The sequence below is a fragment of the Amblyomma mixtum genome, chromosome 2, assembly GCF_055824585.1.
Source record: "Amblyomma mixtum isolate Tamu chromosome 2, ASM5582458v1, whole genome shotgun sequence".
Lineage (NCBI taxonomy): Eukaryota > Metazoa > Arthropoda > Arachnida > Ixodida > Ixodidae > Amblyomma > Amblyomma mixtum.
In genome coordinates this window covers 184704044-184727719 of record NC_143013.1, presented here as the reverse complement: position 1 = coordinate 184727719, position 23676 = coordinate 184704044, and the positions used below count along the sequence as shown (strand labels likewise).

The 23676-nt window shown below is 45.6% G+C and overlaps 1 protein-coding gene across 1 annotated transcript in view; it reads left to right on the top strand.

The window, feature by feature from the left end:
• Positions 1-22998, top strand: part of LOC149361804 (transmembrane protease serine 9-like) — a 73464-nt gene extending 50466 nt beyond the window's left edge. Inside the window, exons 8-11 of the mRNA XM_089568158.1 lie at positions 305-437; positions 2901-3042; positions 16459-16601; positions 20323-22998. Of these exons, the coding sequence (XP_089424284.1) occupies positions 305-437; positions 2901-3042; positions 16459-16601; positions 20323-20568 (664 nt within the window). The 3' untranslated portion in view covers positions 20569-22998. The remainder of the gene's footprint in view (positions 1-304; positions 438-2900; positions 3043-16458; positions 16602-20322) is intronic.
• Positions 22999-23676: the final 678 nt, after the last annotated feature.

Sequence of the window (23676 nt, the reverse complement as noted above, 5' to 3'; positions counted from 1 at the left end):
CCACGCTCTACAAAGAAATAAAAAAAAGAGAGCCGGGATGTTAGCGCTAAAACAGGTAATGGACTTCACACTTACAGACTATACTCCCTTTGTCATCGATGCAAGTGCAACCGCGAGAAACATAAAATGCACTGCAAGCGTCAGAACGCATCCTTCCAGTACCAAGAGGAAAAAAATTAGAACATCATATACTGTGATCAACTGTGATGAACTGTGATCAAAAAAGTCTCTTCGGTAAATCTTCATCTTTTCATTATATGCATTTTTGCTGTAACATATTTTTATGTTTGCTTTTGATTGACAGGCACTTCCCTAGCATTGTCCTTCCTCTGGTACGAGTGCACTTGGGCTCACATCAGAGGGAGAGCACGGACACGACGGAGTTCGACGTTGGTGTGGAGCATGTCTGCGAGCACAGGGCTTCCTACAGGACATACGTGAGTGCGCGCTTGTTCAGCAAACAGGAAAAATGTTGGTTCCTGCCTCGCGGACTTCGCTTCCGCACGACTTTGTTTTGTTTTTGTTTTGCCTCAAAAAAGGCATATGATGAAAGGAACGCTGCAAGTAATGATGAGGCTGGCGCAGGTTTACAGTTACCGTATTTACTCGCGTAATCCTCGCACTTTTTTTCCCTGAAAATCAACGCGAAGTTTGGGGGTGCGATAATTATGAGGGGAAAATTTTCAAGCAAATGTTTCGGAGTGTTAAATGAAAAGATGAATGGGTGCGAGATCGGGATTGTCAGGTCCGCTATTGCAAATATAACGAAAACATTACTTTCAAGCGGAACTTACCTTCGTCAGTTTACTGCGGAGTCAGTTTAGATTTTTCGAACCTAAGCACCCCCTCTCAGTTTGGGCATCGCGTTGGGATCGCGATCGTGAAAAAAAGGGGGTGCTTAGAATCACCTAAATACGGTAGTTGTAGCCGCGGTCAATAGATGGCGACCGCTACGACAAGCAGACGGCTCGCGGCAGTAATTTTGGGGGTGCGATGATTATGCGGGGAAAAAATTTTTCCCAATTTTTGATAGCCAATGTGGGGGGTGCGAGCATTACGCGAGTGCGAGCATTATGCGAGTAAATACGGTAAAGAGAGGCCTACGTGTACGCCGAGAAGAAATCCGCTTCAGGAAACACACTAGACCTTAGGGTGATCTAAACGTCCCGACCACATCACAGCGCTACAGTGGGTAATAAGCGCTGATCTGCATTTCCTATAATATCTCTACCTTTCGGGCACGTGCAGAATACGACAAGAAGAGGAGGGTGGAGCTAGCTGGGCTTGGGGTTGAAGTATGCACCTGACAATGAAAATGGATAAAAACTGAAAACCAGACCTCATGGAGCAGATTGAGACTTGAAAAATGAAGTGCTTGCCATTGATAAGCCATAGCTTATGGTAAGGAAATGTGTGGTCAATAAAGATATGAAACTTCATGGAAATAGCTTTTCTGCTTTTAAATATATTAATGATCCCTGCAGTGATCTTTCAGTTGCTAGAACAAAATCATATTCGCGAAAAAAAAAAGGTTCCTTATGTTTTCGTTGGCGTACTTTAACAACTAACAACTTTAACCTTTAACAACTCGGTGTTGAAGTGAGGTCTTAGCCTAAGACAAAGAAAGCTACTCCAGCCTAAACATGGTCTCAACATGTAAAAGCGTTACTGGACCTACAGGTGGTTTCGGGAAATTAGAAGTGGAATTTTGAAAGGTTTCTTAAACATCAGACCTTTTCGTGATCGATTCGATATTGGCTGCTTCATGTTGCTCTAACTCATGCGAGCTCCGAGCTTTAACTGGTTTTACACGCCGAAACAAAATTGTGATCTACAATAATGCCGTAGGCGAAAGCTGCTGGCTATGTTGACAACGTAGGTTTATGTAACGAGCAAATGCACTTGAGGCATTTTTCTCATATTTATCTGAAAGGAATAATGGCTAATGTTTCGGCGCTAAGGGTGGCGGTGATTGCGTCTCCCGCTTTTATTCAATCCTGGGCTGGAGGCATTACCATTATTACAGAGCGATATTTTTATGAGCTGCCGTGGCCGCTGGTATCGACCAATAATCAAAGCGTCTTGCTTTAAGTTGTGCTTTAAAGAGTGGTATAATTTCACATCCCTTGTTTTTTCAGTGCTTCTGATGAAAAATGAGTGCTTGTAGCTCTAGCCCTTGAACTGAAATGGTGCAGTTCTTAAATGTAATCAGAATAATGTCTTTTCGCCGTTATCTTATTTTCGCTATATTAAGAAAGGCAATGTATTAAAACTTGTGCAAATCTACTATGCAACCAGAAGGTTAGGCAATGTACCACTGAAAAGATTGCGGAATTTGTTAGTGCCTAAAGCTAATTCGTTGTTTGTAAGTTTATTCCCGAAAATTTAAATTAGAAAGAAGCACACGCGACACTAATTAAAGCCAAGGAACAGCTTGTGGTTTTTCAGACCAACCGTAAATGTAATAAAAAAAAGACAGACACATTTCAGGCCACTCGACTGTCACTTTTGCAGAACATGTTTTTCCGGAAGACTTGGCAGTACATAGCCGAACATGATCTAAAAAATAGCGCACAGGGAACACACGGGACGGAAAGTAAACGACGCAGACAAGCGCTTGTCTGCGTCGTTTACTTTCCGTCCCGTGTGTTCCCTGTGCGCTATTTTTTACATCATGAACGTTATCCAACTTGCCCAACTTTCCGCTTTGCTGTACATAGCCGAAATCAATATAGACGGTTAGTACTTGACTGGTTTTAATGGCGTTTCGTTAGTGACATCCCACAGCGCAACTCGCCAGATGGGCATAGTATCCGGATGTTCACTGCTTTTGTGAAAATCCTATTACCGGAATTTGCATGCAAAGCGCTTACATTCTGCCGCGAAACACATCTGCGCAGAACGATATCGCCATCATCAAACTTGATGAGGACGTTCCCCTGAGCGACTTCGTGCAACCAATCTGCTTGCCCGAATACTCCATTACCGACACTCTTCCTGCCGACACGGAGTTGTACACGGCTGGCTGGGGCAGGATTGACCGTGAGTAACCAACTCGAAAGACTTCGCATTCTTGACTGATTTCGGTAACGATATAAAGCCCGCAAGAAAATCAGATGATTCACGAAAATATTCGCGAGTGACATTTTCAATACTCGAAGGCTTTTGCAATGGTGTGCAAATACTCAGTGGCTGGTGAGGGCGCCGTGAGCTGTTGATTTTGAGAAAACATTGTGCTACACTCGTTTTCATAGAGAATACGTTTGGAGGAAAAGCCGTGCGCGCGCTCACACTAACTCAGGATTGGTCGACAGGGTTGTGACGTCACGCTTTCAGCTGTGGGTGAAAATCGTATAGCGAGCAGTTCAGTTGTGATTACGATGGTGTAGTATGATTGAAATCTCATTGGGGCATATAGGGATGCTAAATAAATTAATCACGTTAAAAAGAAAGCTGAGATAATTAGTTGGCAAACCGAAACCATCACCCTTGTGTTGACAGTCACACACGCTACCTCCAGGCCGTTGAAAAACGTTCGTTCGACTGTCTTAAATGAAGGCTTTGTGTGTCTTGTGGTGTATCGCATGGTCTGTATGTCTAATGATTTATGCCAATTCGAAAGAGGTACGAAAGAGGTAACGATTAACGTTGTGGCTTCATACCCTTAAGGCGGAGCTTAAATGCGCTCTTAATTTTTGTGCCATGTTATTAACTGTTCTGACATCATATGAAGCGAGCAAGAACTATGGTCTGGATAATATTGACTTTCGCTGTTTCTTTTTGTGTGAAGTAAAATTCTCAACTATTGCATCTGGGGTCCTTCATTACTGCGGAGTTTCATGCCATATGCTCGGCTCTAGATGTCTTCAAAGCACATAAGGAGCCAAAAGTTTCGGCAATGCTCGATAGCGAATGGTATCCAGGCCCCCGCACTGACCACGTTATCTAGAAACTACTTACCACCCGCTTCCTCTGATTGGCTCCATAAGAAACCGCTATCAAAACAGCTTGGGACTAACCACTAGTCCCCACTATTACCATTTTGTGTCTGCTCATACTGCGCAGCACATCAGTTATTCTGAACTGCTCGACATATAGGACGGGGGGAGATGTTACCAGTTTAAAACTGAGCCGCTTACATTGTGCCACTGAAAATATTGATGTACTTTAAGTTCGTTCTCCTACCCACCGTGGCCCATCTGGCTCGCCTCTGCAACGTGCCCTCGCCGCCTTGGCCCAGGACCTATACAACATGATGTAAACAATAGCGCACAGGGAACACACGGGACGGAAAGTAAACGACGCAGACAAGCGCTACTCGCAACTGAGGTTTATTGCTGACGCGCGCAATAAAAGGTAGTCACTTTAAAAACATAAAACAAAAACAACCACAAACAGTCCCTCCTGGAAAGACCAAGTCAGAGGAAAAAAATTGAAATTGAAGCATCAGGCGCCACTCATCGCTGCGGAAGATCAGTTAAAAAACCGTTATCAAAAAAAGGAATTCAATGCAACGCTGAGGCTAACAAATCGATTTCACAGTCTGCCAAGTTAACAGAGGGCTCACTGATACACGGATTCCGACATTTCCTAATATGGTATGCCTCCATTATCTCGCGTACACGCTGATCTCGATGTCTGAAAAGTATGACGGTACTAGAAAAAATCGGTTTACAAGTTTTCCCCTTCTGCTCTTCTTTTTTGCTACATTCCCGGCAATGCTCAGGAAGATTGCCATAATGATCTTTTAGGGAGTTACGGTGTTCACCAAGCCTAACGTTGAGGCATCGCCCCGTTTGTCCTACATAGACAGCTCCGCAGGACAACGGTAGTTTGTACACTACACCCAAGCTGCAGGGAACAAACGGGGCGCGGTGCCTAACGGTGCATCCGCGCTTTTTTCGCTTATCTCCAACACCTTCTTGCCTGTTCCGTATCTGAGAGCATAAACTGCTCAGCTTGCTTGGCCCGGAAAAAACCACCTGGACGCCGTAGCGGCTCCCTACCTTCTTTAACCCATGTGCCATTCTATGCACGTAGGGCACCACGCCGACTTTTTGCCGCTCCCTTCCAACGTCTTGGGATTTTTGTGCCCTTTTAATCCAGCGCACTAGTTTGCCGCACGTCATCGAGATGACATGCATGGGATACCCTGATTCCCTGAGCCTGTTCACCTGTGCAGAGACGCTCTTTTGGAAGGAGTGAATGCACGATTTGGTGATGGCTGCCTTAATGCAGGACGTCGCGATACCATTCTTCACGATTTTCGAGTGTCCCGAAGCAAAACTAAGAAGGGCCTTGGCAGAACGGGGGCTGTAAGTCCAGCAAATGTGATCCTTGCACATGGACAACGACAAGTCTAAGAACTGTAGCACCCCTTCTTTGGGTGACTCAACGGTGAAATTCAAACCTGAGCTGCATTCTTTAAAAACGTTCAAAATGACAGGTATGCTATGAGTTAGATCACACTGATATGAAAACACTAGGTAATCGTCAACATATCTGCAAATTTTTTTAACCAAACCTGGTGAATTAAGTTCAATGTTTCGGTCCACCTGTGCGAGGAAAATGTTACTAAGAATGGGGGCTACGCACGAACCGATGCAAACCCCTGTACGTTGAATGAACAAGCCTCCTTCCCATCCGATGACGGTTGAGGAAAGATAGAAAGAAAGAATTTCCATGAAGGACTCTACTGAAACACCGCATCTGCCCATAAAGGCGACTTCATCATTGACTTCTATGACTTCGCGCTATGACTTCATCATAGCGCTTGTCTGCGTCGTTTACTTTCCGTCCCGTGTGTTCCCTGTGCGCTATTTTTTACATCATGAACGTTATCCAACTTGCCCAGCTTTCCGCTTTGCTGGACCTATACAACGGCTAACAGAAGGGCTATTCTAATAAAAGTGTCACACCACCACCACCACCACCCTTCTACATCCGCGTCATGTATTTAAATGATCAAATCTGAGGTAATGGCCTTTTAGGAAAACTGAAAATTGGTTTTGCATCTCCGCTTAAATTGCTTATGGCCAAATTCAAGGACCACAGTTTGTTATTTGACAATGCTTAAGCATTGGAAGGGTTCGTGAAAGCGGATGTGGCGACCGCTTTTGAACGTGTCCCAGTCACCATCCCTCATGGCCACCTCGGATATAACGAACATTAGAGTCAGGTTGTTCTGCCCAAGGAACTTCTCGGGATCAGTTATTAATGTAACTGCCACCTACCATCGTGGCAGCAGACAACCTGCTCTTCGGATTGTGAGCACACTGCCTACTCTGCAGGTAGAAATTAATGATTGGTCACGAGAGGTGGCTCAGGAACAGCAACCTGGGTATCACAAGCTCCACCGGTGGCTCTCTTTGACCACCTGCCGGGATGGAGTCGCATCGCTGAGCCGCTGCACAACTGCGTTAGGGCTGCTATGGTGGCTCTCAGCGATTTATGAATGTGTAGTAGAGGTTGATTAATTTCGCAACTTCGCATGTATGGGCATCAGGTACAACAGAATAAACAGAAAATCCTGACGCATTCCAACGATCCACCGGGGATCACTTAATAGATTTTTATTCTTCCTATTTCTTCTTTAATATATTCTGAACTGTTCTCCATCAGCCTATTGCTTGCGAGTATGTTTTTGCAGGCTAGTTGGTGCCTAAGCATTGTGGGTTTTTTGCGCAAAAGACACGACACAGAAGAAACGAGGTAGACAGGACAAGCGCTTACTAACAACTCAGGTGTTTATTGACATAACATTTGCTTAAATACAGCAGCTGCTCTTATCAAACACGAAAAGGGAAAGAAAAGACTTCGCATACATATATATCAGATCAGCACAGATCCCACCATCGCACGAGTGAATGCATGTTTCGAGCTCTAATTCTGCGCAAGATAACTGATTTCTTTTTTTGAGAGCAAAATTGAAGGATTACTGACACACGAGTTACCCGATTTTCCTATCTCATTGGCCTCAATTATCTCTCTTCCAAGTTGTGTCTTGCACCGGCGCAGTACTGAAGTTTTTTCGAGCGCGGGAGTGCAGTTGCGGCAATTTCGAATATGGTCAATCATTTTGCTACCTGACTTGTTCTTGACATCTCTTGCGTGCTCCCTCAGCCTTTCATTAAGGCACCTGCCAGTTTGGCCAATGTACTGCTTACCACAGGCAAGTGGTATCGAGTACACAACGCTCTTTTTACAGGCCACGAACCGCTGCTGGTGCCGCTTCGAACAAGCGACGGCCGCATCCTCCGCATTCACTCTCCTGCAAATCCTGGAGAGTTTTTCAGGAGCGTTAAAAACCACTCTAACACCAGCCCTAGCACCGATCTTCTTAATATTATGCGAGATTCCGTGAATGTACGGAATAACCGCCACTTTCTTCCGGTCAATTTGATCGGGTATGCTGGATGGTTTCTTCAGCAGGTTCTCGGCAGTTGATGCCAGCAAGGCCGTCTGGCAGCCTGCGCTCGAAAGGCGCTGTAACTGGATGTCAAAGCTGCGTCCTACCAAATGCAGGCAGGACTTGCTCAGAGCGTTGGAAAGGCACGATTTCACAATGCCTCGTTTCACGGCTTTGGAGTGTGCCGAGCTGAAGGGAAGCAGGGGCTTGTTGCCTCTGGGCTCAAAGGCCCAACATACGTGTTTACTTGAAAAATGAAGCCCTATATCTAAAAACCTGATGAAATTATCTTCCGGTAACTCGTGCGTCAATTCTAATGGTGCTAGGCACTCTGAAAACGTCGTTAGATGCTTATGTACACTAGCCGAAAAAGAATCTTTGTCACAATCTACGAACACAATGAAATCATCAACAAATCTAAAAACCTTTAAAACGTTAGTGTCGCGAAGGCAGTCATGCAGCGTCTTGTCACGTGTCGCTAAAAAGATGTCACTAAGACATGGTGCTAGGCACGATCCAATGCATACTCCTTGTTTTTGAATGAATGTCATATCTTTCCACTGCGCATACGTGGAAGTCAGGTACATTGTTAACAGTTCGATGAAGTTGTCAACCGATAAACCAGCATTATTTTGGAAGGCTGTTGCACCATGGCTGTCAATACAATCGCGGACATTTTTTAAGAGACAATCGTGAGGTATGGAATAATACAAGTCCTTTATATCTACTGACAGGGCTGACATGCGTTTGCTGTTATTTGATTTTAAAAACTCAATTATTTCGTCCGAATTTTTTACCCTAAAGGGATCGTTAATTTCTAAAACACTCAACTTCTCTTGCAAGAACCTGGCAACGGCTTGCTGCCAGGACCCCTTTTCGGAAACAATCACTCGGAAAGGGCATGCATCCTTGTGTGTCTTGCCACTGAAGAACATGTTTAAAGATAACTTCTCAGCTTTCTCTACAGAGTGCACTAGCCCATCCAGCTTTAACGTCTCGATAAACTTCATTGCTTTTGTCTTAACTTTCGCGAGTGAAAGCTTTTTACACTCTTTGAAATTTGTAGCGATCGCTTCTGAAGCCTTCTGAAGATACATCGTTTTTTCCAGGACACAGAAGCCTCCCTCCTTATCGGCCGGTACGATATTCAAGGCATTATCCTTCAGGTACCGAATAGTCTTTTCAACAGGTAGGGTCCTAGTTGACGACCTGTGACGTTGGAGGAAGTCAACGCCTTCGGAGACACACCTATCGGCTTCAGCTCCTGAACGTCGCGAGACTTGCCTGACCATTTCCAGTAGTTCAGCTGGAGACCTCCGAGGTTCGGTGGCGAACTTCGACACGTGACAAGACGCTGCATGACTGCCTTCGCGACACTAACGTTTTAAAGGTTTTTAGATTTGTTGATGATTTCATTGTGTTCGTAGATTGTGACAAAGATTCTTTTTCGGCTAGTGTACATAAGCATCTAACGACGTTTTCAGAGTGCCTAGCACCATTAGAATTGACGCACGAGTTACCGGAAGATAATTTCATCAGGTTTTTAGATATAGGGCTTCATTTTTCAAGTAAACACGTATGTTGGGCCTTTGAGCCCAGAGGCAACAAGCCCCTGCTTCCCTTCAGCTCGGCACACTCCAAAGCCGTGAAACGAGGCATTGTGAAATCGTGCCTTTCCAACGCTCTGAGCAAGTCCTGCCTGCATTTGGTAGGACGCAGCTTTGACATCCAGTTACAGCGCCTTTCGAGCGCAGGCTGCCAGACGGCCTTGCTGGCATCAACTGCCGAGAACCTGCTGAAGAAACCATCCAGCATACCCGATCAAATTGACCGGAAGAAAGTGGCGGTTATTCCGTACATTCACGGAATCTCGCATAATATTAAGAAGATCGGTGCTAGGGCTGGTGTTAGAGTGGTTTTTAACGCTCCTGAAAAACTCTCCAGGATTTGCAGGAGAGTGAATGCGGAGGATGCGGCCGTCGCTTGTTCGAAGCGGCACCAGCAGCGGTTCGTGGCCTGTAAAAAGAGCGTTGTGTACTCGATACCACTTGCCTGTGGTAAGCAGTACATTGGCCAAACTGGCAGGTGCCTTAATGAAAGGCTGAGGGAGCACGCAAGAGATGTCAAGAACAAGTCAGGTAGCAAAATGATTGACCATATTCGAAATTGCCGCAACTGCACTCCCGCGCTCGAAAAAACTTCAGTACTGCGCCGGTGCAAGACACAACTTGGAAGAGAGATAATTGAGGCCAATGAGATAGGAAAATCGGGTAACTCGTGTGTCAGTAATCCTTCAATTTTGCTCTCAAAAAAAGAAATCAGTTATCTTGCGCAGAATTAGAGCTCGAAACATGCATTCACTCGTGCGATGGTGGGATCTGTGCTGATCTGATATATATGTATGCGAAGTCTTTTCTTTCCCTTTTCGTGTTTGATAAGAGCAGCTGCTGTATTTAAGCAAATGTTATGTCAATAAACACCTGAGTTGTTAGTAAGCGCTTGTCCTGTCTACCTCGTTTCTTCTGTGTCGTGTCTTTTGCGCAAAAAACCCACAATGCTTAGGCACCAACTAGCCTGCAAAAACATACTCGCAAGTTATATCTCTAGTTCTGCAGGCGTTCCTTTCCTCTATTCCTTGTTTCCGTCGCAACTTGTTCCCATCATTGCCCATGTGGCTTGCAAGTCCAGAGAACTTGGGTTCTGTATCCGAAAAAAGGTGCTTCCTGGCGAAGTTATAGCGCTGTTTGGCGGCTGCACACCTTCGCCCGGGCACGGAAGGAGAGTGTGCAAAATATTGCGCTCGGAGTACCAGAGGCAGTGCCGTCTGTACAAAGAATTTCTGTGGATTCGGCTACAAGAGTGCACGCAGCCTTCCAGTGCTTCATCGCAATGGCGCCAATTCTGCGTGATGATCAACAGTACTACAGAATTCCTGTGGCAACGAGCACTTCCCCTCCTTCGACGGTGCGTACCAAAAGTGAACGCTGGACCTGGGAACAACGTCCACACGTTGGGGAACGTGTCACTTCCGAGGCAGACCCAGCAGGTACTCAGCCTCGGACCAAAGTTCGCCACCGAACCTCGGAGGTCTCCAGCTGAACTACTGGAAATGGTCAGGCAAGTCTCGCGACGTTCAGGAGCTGAAGCCGATAGGTGTGTCTCCGAAGGCGTTGACTTCCTCCAACGTCACAGGTCGTCAACTAGGACCCTACCTGTTGAAAAGACTATTCGGTACCTGAAGGATAATGCCTTGAATATCGTACCGGCCGATAAGGAGGGAGGCTTCTGTGTCCTGGAAAAAACGATGTATCTTCAGAAGGCTTCAGAAGCGATCGCTACAAATTTCAAAGAGTGTAAAAAGCTTTCACTCGCGAAAGTTAAGACAAAAGCAATGAAGTTTATCGAGACGTTAAAGCTGGATGGGCTAGTGCACTCTGTAGAGAAAGCTGAGAAGTTATCTTTAAACATGTTCTTCAGTGGCAAGACACACAAGGATGCATGCCCTTTCCGAGTGATTGTTTCCGAAAAGGGGTCCTGGCAGCAAGCCGTTGCCAGGTTCTTGCAAGAGAAGTTGAGTGTTTTAGAAATTAACGATCCCTTTAGGGTAAAAAATTCGGACGAAATAATTGAGTTTTTAAAATCAAATAACAGCAAACGCATGTCAGCCCTGTCAGTAGATATAAAGGACTTGTATTATTCCATACCTCACGATTGTCTCTTAAAAAATGTCCGCGATTGTATTGACAGCCATGGTGCAACAGCCTTCCAAAATAATGCTGGTTTATCGGTTGACAACTTCATCGAACTGTTAACAATGTACCTGACTTCCACGTATGCGCAGTGGAAAGATATGACATTCGTTCAAAAACAAGGAGTATGCATTGGATCGTGCCTAGCACCATGTCTTAGTGACATCTTTTTAGCGACACGTGACAAGACGCTGCATGACTGCCTTCGCGACACTAACGTTTTAAAGGTTTTTAGATTTGTTGATGATTTCATTGTGTTCGTAGATTGTGACAAAGATTCTTTTTCGGCTAGTGTACATAAGCATCTAACGACGTTTTCAGAGTGCCTAGCACCATTAGAATTGACGCACGAGTTACCGGAAGATAATTTCATCAGGTTTTTAGATATAGGGCTTCATTTTTCAAGTAAACACGTATGTTGGGCCTTTGAGCCCAGAGGCAACAAGCCCCTGCTTCCCTTCAGCTCGGCACACTCCAAAGCCGTGAAACGAGGCATTGTGAAATCGTGCCTTTCCAACGCTCTGAGCAAGTCCTGCCTGCATTTGGTAGGACGCAGCTTTGACATCCAGTTACAGCGCCTTTCGAGCGCAGGCTGCCAGACGGCCTTGCTGGCATCAACTGCCGAGAACCTGCTGAAGAAACCATCCAGCATACCCGATCAAATTGACCGGAAGAAAGTGGCGGTTATTCCGTACATTCACGGAATCTCGCATAATATTAAGAAGATCGGTGCTAGGGCTGGTGTTAGAGTGGTTTTTAACGCTCCTGAAAAACTCTCCAGGATTTGCAGGAGAGTGAATGCGGAGGATGCGGCCGTCGCTTGTTCGAAGCGGCACCAGCAGCGGTTCGTGGCCTGTAAAAAGAGCGTTGTGTACTCGATACCACTTGCCTGTGGTAAGCAGTACATTGGCCAAACTGGCAGGTGCCTTAATGAAAGGCTGAGGGAGCACGCAAGAGATGTCAAGAACAAGTCAGGTAGCAAAATGATTGACCATATTCGAAATTGCCGCAACTGCACTCCCGCGCTCGAAAAAACTTCAGTACTGCGCCGGTGCAAGACACAACTTGGAAGAGAGATAATTGAGGCCAATGAGATAGGAAAATCGGGTAACTCGTGTGTCAGTAATCCTTCAATTTTGCTCTCAAAAAAAGAAATCAGTTATCTTGCGCAGAATTAGAGCTCGAAACATGCATTCACTCGTGCGATGGTGGGATCTGTGCTGATCTGATATATATGTATGCGAAGTCTTTTCTTTCCCTTTTCGTGTTTGATAAGAGCAGCTGCTGTATTTAAGCAAATGTTATGTCAATAAACACCTGAGTTGTTAGTAAGCGCTTGTCCTGTCTACCTCGTTTCTTCTGTGTCGTGTCTTTTGCGCAAAAAACCCACAATGCTTAGGCACCAACTAGCCTGCAAAAACATACTCGCAAGTTATATCTCTAGTTCTGCAGGCGTTCCTTTCCTCTATTCCTTGTTTCCGTCGCAACTTGTTCCCATCATTGCCCATGTGGCTTGCAAGTCCAGAGAACTTGGGTTCTGTATCCGAAAAAAGGTGCTTCCTGGCGAAGTTATAGCGCTGTTTGGCGGCTGCACACCTTCGCCCGGGCACGGAAGGAGAGTGTGCAAAATATTGCGCTCGGAGTACCAGAGGCAGTGCCGTCTGTACAAAGAATTTCTGTGGATTCGGCTACAAGAGTGCACGCAGCCTTCCAGTGCTTCATCGCAATGGCGCCAATTCTGCGTGATGATCAACAGTACTACAGAATTCCTGTGGCAACGAGCACTTCCCCTCCTTCGACGGTGCGTACCAAAAGTGAACGCTGGACCTGGGAACAACGTCCACACGTTGGGGAACGTGTCACTTCCGAGGCAGACCCAGCAGGTACTCAGCCTCGGACCAAAGTTCGCCACCGAACCTCGGAGGTCTCCAGCTGAACTACTGGAAATGGTCAGGCAAGTCTCGCGACGTTCAGGAGCTGAAGCCGATAGGTGTGTCTCCGAAGGCGTTGACTTCCTCCAACGTCACAGGTCGTCAACTAGGACCCTACCTGTTGAAAAGACTATTCGGTACCTGAAGGATAATGCCTTGAATATCGTACCGGCCGATAAGGAGGGAGGCTTCTGTGTCCTGGAAAAAACGATGTATCTTCAGAAGGCTTCAGAAGCGATCGCTACAAATTTCAAAGAGTGTAAAAAGCTTTCACTCGCGAAAGTTAAGACAAAAGCAATGAAGTTTATCGAGACGTTAAAGCTGGATGGGCTAGTGCACTCTGTAGAGAAAGCTGAGAAGTTATCTTTAAACATGTTCTTCAGTGGCAAGACACACAAGGATGCATGCCCTTTCCGAGTGATTGTTTCCGAAAAGGGGTCCTGGCAGCAAGCCGTTGCCAGGTTCTTGCAAGAGAAGTTGAGTGTTTTAGAAATTAACGATCCCTTTAGGGTAAAAAATTCGGACGAAATAATTGAGTTTTTAAAATCAAATAACAGCAAACGCATGTCAGCCCTGTCAGTAGATATAAAGGACTTGTATTATTCCATACCTCACGATTGTCTCTTAAAAAATGTCCGCGATTGTATTGACAGCCATGGTGCAACAGCCTTCCAAAATAATGCTGGTTTATCGGTTGACAACTTCATCGAACTGTTAACAATGTACCTGACTTCCACGTATGCGCAGTGGAAAGATATGACATTCATTCAAAAACAAGGAGTATGCATTGGATCGTGCCTAGCACCATGTCTTAGTGACATCTTTTTAGCGACACGTGACAAGACGCTGCATGACTGCCTTCGCGACACTAACGTTTTAAAGGTTTTTAGATTTGTTGATGATTTCATTGTGTTCGTAGATTGTGACAAAGATTCTTTTTCGGCTAGTGTACATAAGCATCTAACGACGTTTTCAGAGTGCCTAGCACCATTAGAATTGACGCACGAGTTACCGGAAGATAATTTCATCAGGTTTTTAGATATAGGGCTTCATTTTTCAAGTAAACACGTATGTTGGGCCTTTGAGCCCAGAGGCAACAAGCCCCTGCTTCCCTTCAGCTCGGCACACTCCAAAGCCGTGAAACGAGGCATTGTGAAATCGTGCCTTTCCAACGCTCTGAGCAAGTCCTGCCTGCATTTGGTAGGACGCAGCTTTGACATCCAGTTACAGCGCCTTTCGAGCGCAGGCTGCCAGACGGCCTTGCTGGCATCAACTGCCGAGAACCTGCTGAAGAAACCATCCAGCATACCCGATCAAATTGACCGGAAGAAAGTGGCGGTTATTCCGTACATTCACGGAATCTCGCATAATATTAAGAAGATCGGTGCTAGGGCTGGTGTTAGAGTGGTTTTTAACGCTCCTGAAAAACTCTCCAGGATTTGCAGGAGAGTGAATGCGGAGGATGCGGCCGTCGCTTGTTCGAAGCGGCACCAGCAGCGGTTCGTGGCCTGTAAAAAGAGCGTTGTGTACTCGATACCACTTGCCTGTGGTAAGCAGTACATTGGCCAAACTGGCAGGTGCCTTAATGAAAGGCTGAGGGAGCACGCAAGAGATGTCAAGAACAAGTCAGGTAGCAAAATGATTGACCATATTCGAAATTGCCGCAACTGCACTCCCGCGCTCGAAAAAACTTCAGTACTGCGCCGGTGCAAGACACAACTTGGAAGAGAGATAATTGAGGCCAATGAGATAGGAAAATCGGGTAACTCGTGTGTCAGTAATCCTTCAATTTTGCTGTCAAAAAAAGAAATCAGTTATCTTGCGCAGAATTAGAGCTCGAAACATGCATTCACTCGTGCGATGGTGGGATCTGTGCTGATCTGATATATATGTATGCGAAGTCTTTTCTTTCCCTTTTCGTGTTTGATAAGAGCAGCTGCTGTATTTAAGCAAATGTTATGTCAATAAACACCTGAGTTGTTAGTAAGCGCTTGTCCTGTCTACCTCGTTTCTTCTGTGTCGTGTCTTTTGCGCAAAAAACCCACAAAGCCTATTGCTCACAACATCCCCGTCCCCTGCACGGAGTGCAGTGTGGATCAGAGTGTCTCAGAGTGTCTCAGAGACTCAGAGTGTCTTGCGTAGACGTGGTAAAAATCAGAATTTACATTTTATGTTAATTCTTACTGTGACACGGGCATTAGGATCCGTATTTTGAGATTAAGTGGTATGCAGTGTGTGCAGTGCTGACATAAATGTTTTGGCTTCTAGATGCTTGCTTTCTTCGGGCCATGGATAAGAAGCTAGTATGTATGATCAGTCCTGGGTACCTACTTACGATCGCCATGCATAGGAGACAGATGGGTCATCAGGAGAACGAGCGAGTTTTTAATTTTTAATAAAAACCATCAAGACACCACCACACTCTATCCTGGTTGCCTGCATGGCTATAGGAGTGCGCACAAAATGCAGCTTGGCCAGCATGGATCAGAGGGAGCATTTAAACATATATGAACGCTGGCACGCAAATGATAGCCGAAAACGAACTAACGGGGTGCGCTTCTCAATTCGGTGTGCTGCTGCAGCACAGCTCGTGTTCGCTTCGCGCTCCTGAATCAAGAGGCGCTGAACCACTGAGAAAGATGGTAATCTTTTCACTGAGTAACTATGTTGCCGGCCACCAAGCAACGGCAGCAGTAGTGCAACATATTACAGGTGTGTCGTAGTTGAAGGAGAAAAGACAAGAACTAGCATTTTCAAAATTCTCCACTGGTTCACGGGAAACTTTTGCCGGAAATAATATGTAATGAGATATGGAGCATATTTTAGAAGAATCCCTTTCATTACCCACTCATTTCGCCTTCAGCCATTGGTATGGTGATTGCCATTGGCCATCAGGGGAGGTAACGCTGGTCGAGACGAAAACACGCACACAATCACACATACTTGCACAGACGCGCCCGGCGCCCATGTCGCACTGGCGGACCGCCGTCGAGGCATACTATCTAGGGAGCACGAGGAGGCGTTTGAAGCCAGTGACGAGCTTTAACGGCGCTAATTTAGTCTAGGCAGAGAAGCTGGGCGTCGGTAGCGCGACGAATTCCCACTGCTTGCTCCTAGTGATGTTTACGGACAGGATGCAGAGGTAGGAGGGCGGCTAGCGGCTCGCCGGGACCAGACAACCTCTGTCTATAATTGGTCACTTGCACTCCTACCTGCTGTCGCTTTCATCACATTGACGTCCCAACCAAATGACATAGGAAATAAAAATTAAACGTTAACATTTGCGGCCCCTTCAGGTTTCTCAGGAAGCATGAGTAATCAGCGGGGCCCTTGCCTAGACAGTACAAACCCGTGTGCGGTGCTCTCGCAGGAGACGACGAGGAAGCACTGGCCGATGTACTGAAGCAGCTCGAGACGAAGACCATAAGCGCTGAGGAGTGCCAGAAGAGGATATCCATCAAGCTACTGGACACCTTCATCTGCACGGAGCACGTATCGGGCTCCACTTGTCACGTAAGAACCACAGCGAATGTCCGCCTGGCGACTCGCTCTGTTCCCATCTCAATTCAAGCTAGCATGTGCAGTTGGACTCTTGCTTCTCCGGAACAGTTTCAGCACTTAGTGGCTCCTTGCGAAACCTGTACTTGGAATGTTTTGTAACAATGCGTGTGTCAACCACGTCATTCTTGGCATAGAGCACTTTCCGCGTTTACTATACAAAGCCCGCATTTATTTAACTTGCCGCGCGCCGGCTGAATCGTGTAAAAAGTGCGATATGCGAACAGCGCCGCCTTTAGTAAGGGTCCTATCAGCTATTAAGGCGGTGGCGGTGGCCTTGACTATCAATTGCATTTTACTAGTGCACGGCTGCTGTTGGCATCCTAAAACAAGGTGGCAGTTTTTGTTGAGCCGACTGGCTTAGGAGGTTAAGTTTGCAGAGAGTGAGAGCGCTGTGTAATAACTCCTTTCGCGTTTTGAACAAAAACAGGGCTATGCCAGAGATTGCTAGGGAGCGTGCCAAGGATAGGTGTATGCAGTAGTCGTCCCAAGTAGAGATAATATAATGGCGCGTGAAGAGAGAACACACAGAGCGCGCAACACAGGCACTGAGTTGGATCAAACTTGCCGAAACTGCAGCCTTAGTTACAATAGACATTAAGAACTCGCTTTTAGTGCTCTAGCACTGACACCATCGCTCACCGATTTCGCCACTGTCTCGCTACTTTCGGCACTGTCTGTATGGCTGAGCTTGACCAACGTCGCCCTGCTAGGCTGGTGGCTGGGCCACCTATGTCACGCAGCCTTGTGACTTCATCACAACCTGCCCACCGGATTCAGTGAACTGCCCACCCTGGAAGGCGGCAGCTGTCCGAGCAGAGAGACACTTGGGTCTCACAAGTCCCACCGATGGCAGCATCTGCCATCGCAGGGCAGTGGCGCATCGCTTAACCGCTGCATAACTGCACCAGGAGTGGTATGAGGACTCCCAGTGATAAAGAAGGTGAAGTAGAGAATGAGCATTCCGCATTTATGGACATTAACGCATTGACGCTATCATGTCATACCGTTAAGAGGGAGTGTTAGTCCGTTCGGACGAAGGCCCCCAGTCGCACATTTCGCCGATCCTTGTGTGAAGCCTGCTTGACCTGGAAAACCGATCGTGAAACTAAAAACAAAATGAAATGCAAACTGAAGTACTAGCGCACCTAATTTGCATTTTGCTCTGCCATGACCATCCGTCATCTTTTTATTAGTCCGTGCTAAATTTTCGCAGTACAGGAGGAGTGCTTGGATGAGTATTCGAAATTCATTCGCACGCTATGTTGTACTGTGCAGAAGGTCTGCATGCTGGATAGAATGAAAGTTGATTATCAGATCAGTACACTGCCTGACCGAATCATCGAAATGGTCCTTAAGAGTGATTTCAAATGTGAAGTGTTCTTGGCCGTTCTTATTCCCTTTGGTTTGTTTACCTTGAGCCGAAAAAACTCTTAAGTAGTGCATATTTGACTACTATTCTTGGAGGTGGTTCACTAGAAAAAGAAATGCAGCTGTGTCCACGTTACTAACGACGTTACTCGCCGTTTACTGCAAAAAGGAGCCGGCGCCGCTCTCGCGGCATTCGCATTGCAGTTTTCGCAATGGACAGAGCGAATGGGCCGGAGCCGTCTACGTCGTCGGGGCCATTTCGCTAAATCACGCTTAGCTGAGCTAAATTGGAACCATTTTTAAAAGGTAAATAAATTGCAATAGTAATTTCTTTCCTTCGAACGGAGAAGTATAGTTAGATGAGAGCAAAAAATTATGTTCAGAAAAACACTGAAAATGGTTTGGTTTATTAGTAGGGGTGTGCGAATATTCGAAATTTTCGAATATAATTCGAATATTATATTTTTAGTATTCGTATTCGATTCGAAATCCATGTATTCGTGTTGCTTCGAATATTCGACCCGACGCGAATATTTGTATCTAGCCGAATATTATATTGCGAGCACCGGCGTTCATTTCGGTTCGCAAGTCCTATCGACAGAGAGACAACAACTTGGCGGCGCACAGAGCAATGCGTAAAGTTGGGTCATGCAGTAGCTGACTGCGCTGGTGAACTTCTTTGTGGCTATACTTGAGAAGCTGCTATAGTCAGAGCTGTGCACGAAATACCTCGCAATATGTGCCAGTTCAGTGCCAAGTGAGAGGGCATTTTCTTTGGCTGGAGAAGTCGTTTCAGCTAGAAGGGAACTACTTCTGCCTGATCATGTGGAGCAGCCAGTTTTCCTTCACGACAACCTATTATGTTCATCCCAGCAACGCGCTTGTGCTTATGGCGAGCTAGCCCTAATCAATGGTGTGTACTAGCCATCTTCTCTGATATTGCCTCTTCCAAGAATAATGCTCGAGACTGATAGTTTTTGTGCAGCCACACAAACCTTTTGTGTTCATTTCATCACTGATTGTTGAACTGTGATGTTCTTGGGTGCTCAAATAATGTTTTGTAGTGGTTAAATGCGTCTGTCCTTGATTATTCGATATTCGATTCGGTATTCGGAACCAAGTATTCGTATTCGATTCGTATTCGAAAAATTTGATATTCGCACACCCCTATTTATTAGTTTATTAGGGTATAACGTCCCAAAGCGACTCAGGCTATGAGAGACGCCGTAGTGAAGGGCTCCGGTGATTTTGACCACCTGGGGTTCTTTAACGTGCACTGACACCGCACAGAACACGGGCCTCTACAATTTCGCTTCCATATAAATTCGGATGCCGCGGACGGGATCGAAACCGCGTCTTTCGAGTCAGCAGCCGAGTGCCGTAACCACTGAGCCACTGCGGCGGGGTACACTGACATTAAATCGGAATATTTATATCGAAAAGTAATATATTCGAAATCATTTTTTAGTTCCGCGGGGAAGTACACTCGTCTCAGCTGTTGCAAGAACGTAAGAATCAATTAGGCAGCGAAAATATTCCGCTCTGAGAGAGTGCATTTGGTCATGCTTAAAAGACGCTCTGCAGACGTACATGAGGGCACAGCAGTCTTGTACATGATAAAATGATTTTTCGCCTTTGTAGGGGCAAAATATTGAAGCACCGGTGCTTCAGTCTTCATCCGATGATGAAGTTAATCGTTCTATGCGTCATGTAATCCCGCCTTATTGTATTTCACTTCAGCAAGTCGGTGCTTCAGCAAGTCTTTGTTCATCCACCGTCCCAGGAATCGGCCTGCTGCCTGGAACGATTAAGCTACCATTTCTTTTACTTTCTTTTACTCCGCTTAGTCACTCCGCTTGGTCGCTCGAAACGTGGATGCCTTGTTCGCAGTTAAGAAAGGAACTATAGAAAGTGACTAACTACTTTTGTTTATTTGTACTGCTTGTATGTATAATTCTTGACATCTTTAAGGTACTAAGCCATAAAAGAATTTGTTTTGTTATAAATTACTAAAAGGTATTAAATTTCAGCCATTACAATGCAGTAATTTATTATAGACGCGTCTCGTCTGGATGTTTTTGATTGGGACTGGTCTTCTGGGACAGTTGAAAGAGAAGCATTTTCTGTTTTTTATAAAACAAACACGAGGTATTTATCGACACAATAAATGTAAGGCTCTTTATTTTTGCACTTTAACCTCCCGATCATCTTTACCAGGGTGAACCGGAGTTCGCAGTCAGTTTTGTTTATTTGTTTCCCGCGCAATATGCGGCAGTAGTCGCATACGCCTACTTTCACGACGCAGGGTGACAGCGGTGGACCCGTGGTGCGCCGCAGCGACAACGGCACCTGGTTCCTGGAGGGCGTGATCTCGGGTGGGCCGCGCAAGTGCGGCGACACCGGGACGCCCATGCGATCCACGAGGGTTTCGCGCTTCGTGCGCTGGGTGGACGAGTACCGGCGCCGCGACGCCAATGGCACCCTGGATGACTTCTGCAAGCCAGAAAACGCCAAGACCTCGGATAGAGAGCCAGAGGGATCGGAGAACTAGCTCCTTGCCCACGCTGAGTTTCAAAACTGCGGTCATGCAGCCATGGACATGGTTTCCTCTGTGCTTGAGTCTCGTATGCAGCAGTCAGGTTGCAGTAGTGAAAGCTCATATTGGAAGAAACGTTACCGGCAAATAAGTGAATCATTAAACTGCCACTGAAGTTGTAGTAACGGAAAGCTGGCAACAAGAAAGGTTTTTATAACAAAGCGCCTTATGCTTTGTGAAAGAAGTCATACCGAATGGTGCAAAGGCAACTAGGGCGAATTTTGCTCTCGATTAGATTTTAAATACATTCTTTGATGTCCCTGACATTATTATTTCCCAGTAACAACTCGTATCGTAAAGTGAGACTGGTTTCATACCTTGTTACGGCGTCTCATAAAGGGCAATAAATAAATAAACTAATAAACAAATAAACAAATAAACAAATAAACCAATAAACAAACAAACAAATAAACAAATAAATAAATAAATAATGAAAGCTTCAGAACAACTGCGTCTCTTTGGGGGTCCTGGATTGTTCTGATTATCAACAGAAACGCAGCTGCTATTAGTTAAAAAATTCTTTCTTTCTTTCACACTCCAAGAACAAAAACCGGCCCATGAGGGAGGAAAACGAACTTTATACCTCAAAACGCCCCGTTAGTTCCTAAATTTGCACACGACAGTCTTCTTGCTAGAAATGTGCGCTGTGGGCATGAAAACTCAATTTACCAACTGCTGAGAAAGAGACAGCATAGCAGCGCACAAAAGCCACGCGAGAAGACCTCGACTTCAATAGCACTCGATTTCAGAAGCGCAGGATGTCGTCTAAGGCTAGTGAGAGCACCACCACTGGCTGTTACGAAGCTGATAGACTCTTTTGCGCGGGAAAAAGGCTTCGTGCAACAGAAGCGACCGGGAGCTGTGAAACTGCATAATCAAGTACTACGAGTTTCAATACGAGGTGAATGTGAGCTGTGAAGGGTAGGGACGAGCAAGCAGACGTAGTTTCGTATCGCTGCCGTTTGTTTACGACCTTATGTAATGCTGTATAAGCATCGGCGTCACTCAGCGGAAAGGTGTGGCAAGCAGCCATATCCCTGTCAGCACTGTCCGCCAGTAACAAAAACTATGTAAACCACGGCCTTCTATATTTGTTTTCAACAGGCTGAAATGTGCAGCTGCCAACTGCCAGAAATAAGACAACCTTATCCACACAAAAAAACTTGATCTGTTATGAAGCGTTTGATCGTAGCCTCTCCAGTCGGGTTGTAGCATGACGCAGAACAAAGCGGTGTCGGCCGAAATGAGGAACTAATTTTTGCTCCGGCTCCCGCATGGGAGCTTAGTGCGTGTGTCGAAACGTCGTTTTTTGTATTTTTTGACTGCGAAAGCACTGTATGTCTAAATAGCACAAGAGCAATCCACCGTCCTCTGTCTATGGTGCGAAATTTGGAGGATATCAGAAAACTTTCGGCGCGGCACTGAATTTCATTTCCGTGCCTCGTCGCCGTGATCAACGCATCTGCGCATGACCACAATGAATTGCTTGGGCATGTGGATCAAGATTCTCGGCCGCCAGCGTCCGACCCTCTGCAGTGCGTGTGTCATCATTCTACGCCACCAAGCGCAGAGTAGTGGGCACCGGTAATCCAGGTGGCCACACAGTGCAATCAAGCTATAAATGGGTCTCGCATTGGCTTCGCAGTCACAAGGCACGGCAGCATCGGATTGATGCGCAGCACTAATCGGTGCGTCTACATTGTGCTGTTCTGCAGTTGCTGCTTTCGAAATCTCACGCGTAAGCAGTCTGAAGTGCATGTGCCAAATTTTTTGCGTTATTTTTCGTGACGATGCTAGATTATGTGAAAGTAGGTACAGTTGAAGTCGCTGTTACTAGATTTGAATGAAGACATTACTTGTAATGAACATTTTAAGAATTAGTGTGATCGGCTTTATTCGCACCCTAAAGCACGAGGTAACCGCTCAAAAGGATGGGAAGCCTTCTTGCCATAACAAGTTTTTTAGCCTCATGCATCCATTAATACATATAATCACCTGTAGAAACATATTCAGTGAAAAATAAAATAAACTGAAAAGGAAGAAAAGCAAAATCATTGAGAAAAAGAGAAAAAAATTCATACGTGTATTCCAGGCAGTATTGCTACATTGCGGCACTAGCTATCCGAGAAGGAGCGCTGTTACATCCAGACACACGCTGCCTACGGGGACGTGAAATGCCGAAGCAGTAGATGCATGCGTTAACACGCAAGATCTGGAAGGCCGTCGAGCGAAGACCAACAAACCCAGCTTTCAAGCCCTACTTGCCTGCCTTGAAGATATCGACTTGATATTCCTACTGGCAGTCCGTGCGAAACAAGAACATTCTTTTGTGCTTAGTTTTTAATGGTGTAACTGCAAGACAATAAAAATGATGAATATCCATGATTTATTTTTTTATTCATTCAAATGCCTATAAATGCCATCACAATTGAGGAGAGTACAGGAGGAGGGAGGCAAAAACACAGCAAAATAAAGTACAATGTAACCAGAAAATATTACCACAACCAGATAAATATCCCATGAATAATAGGAGGACATCATCACCATCAGCCTGACTACGGAGATAATACATCGAATCAAAAGGGTAGCCACAGTTCCTCTATAAAGTGTGCAAATGAGCTAAAAAGCAGCTCGAATAGAGCGGCATAATAGTTTCAGCGGCATAGTTTCAAAAATTCAGACAACTACTGTAACATTGTTACGCCCAGAGCATAAAAAGACACTAGCTTTAATTACAATACTGTTTTATGCCACACTTACAAATAACACATTTTTCTAATTTCTTATTACGACAACAAAATGAAAACGTATATGTTCGAAATGGCCTAGAGACATGTCTACAGCACATAGTCCTTTATGGTGAAAAGGAACAGCAGGAGCAGATATGCGGCACCAATCTCTCCTTTCTTGTTTATGCAAATAAAAAAAGTCTTTGTGATGCGTAAGGACCAGTGTAACGTTAATCATACAGCTCCTTAAAGCAATCGCTTTGATGAATAGATGTATTCGTAACTGCAGAATGACGTGATAGGAGTATGGAACACTTTGCACATGCACAAATAA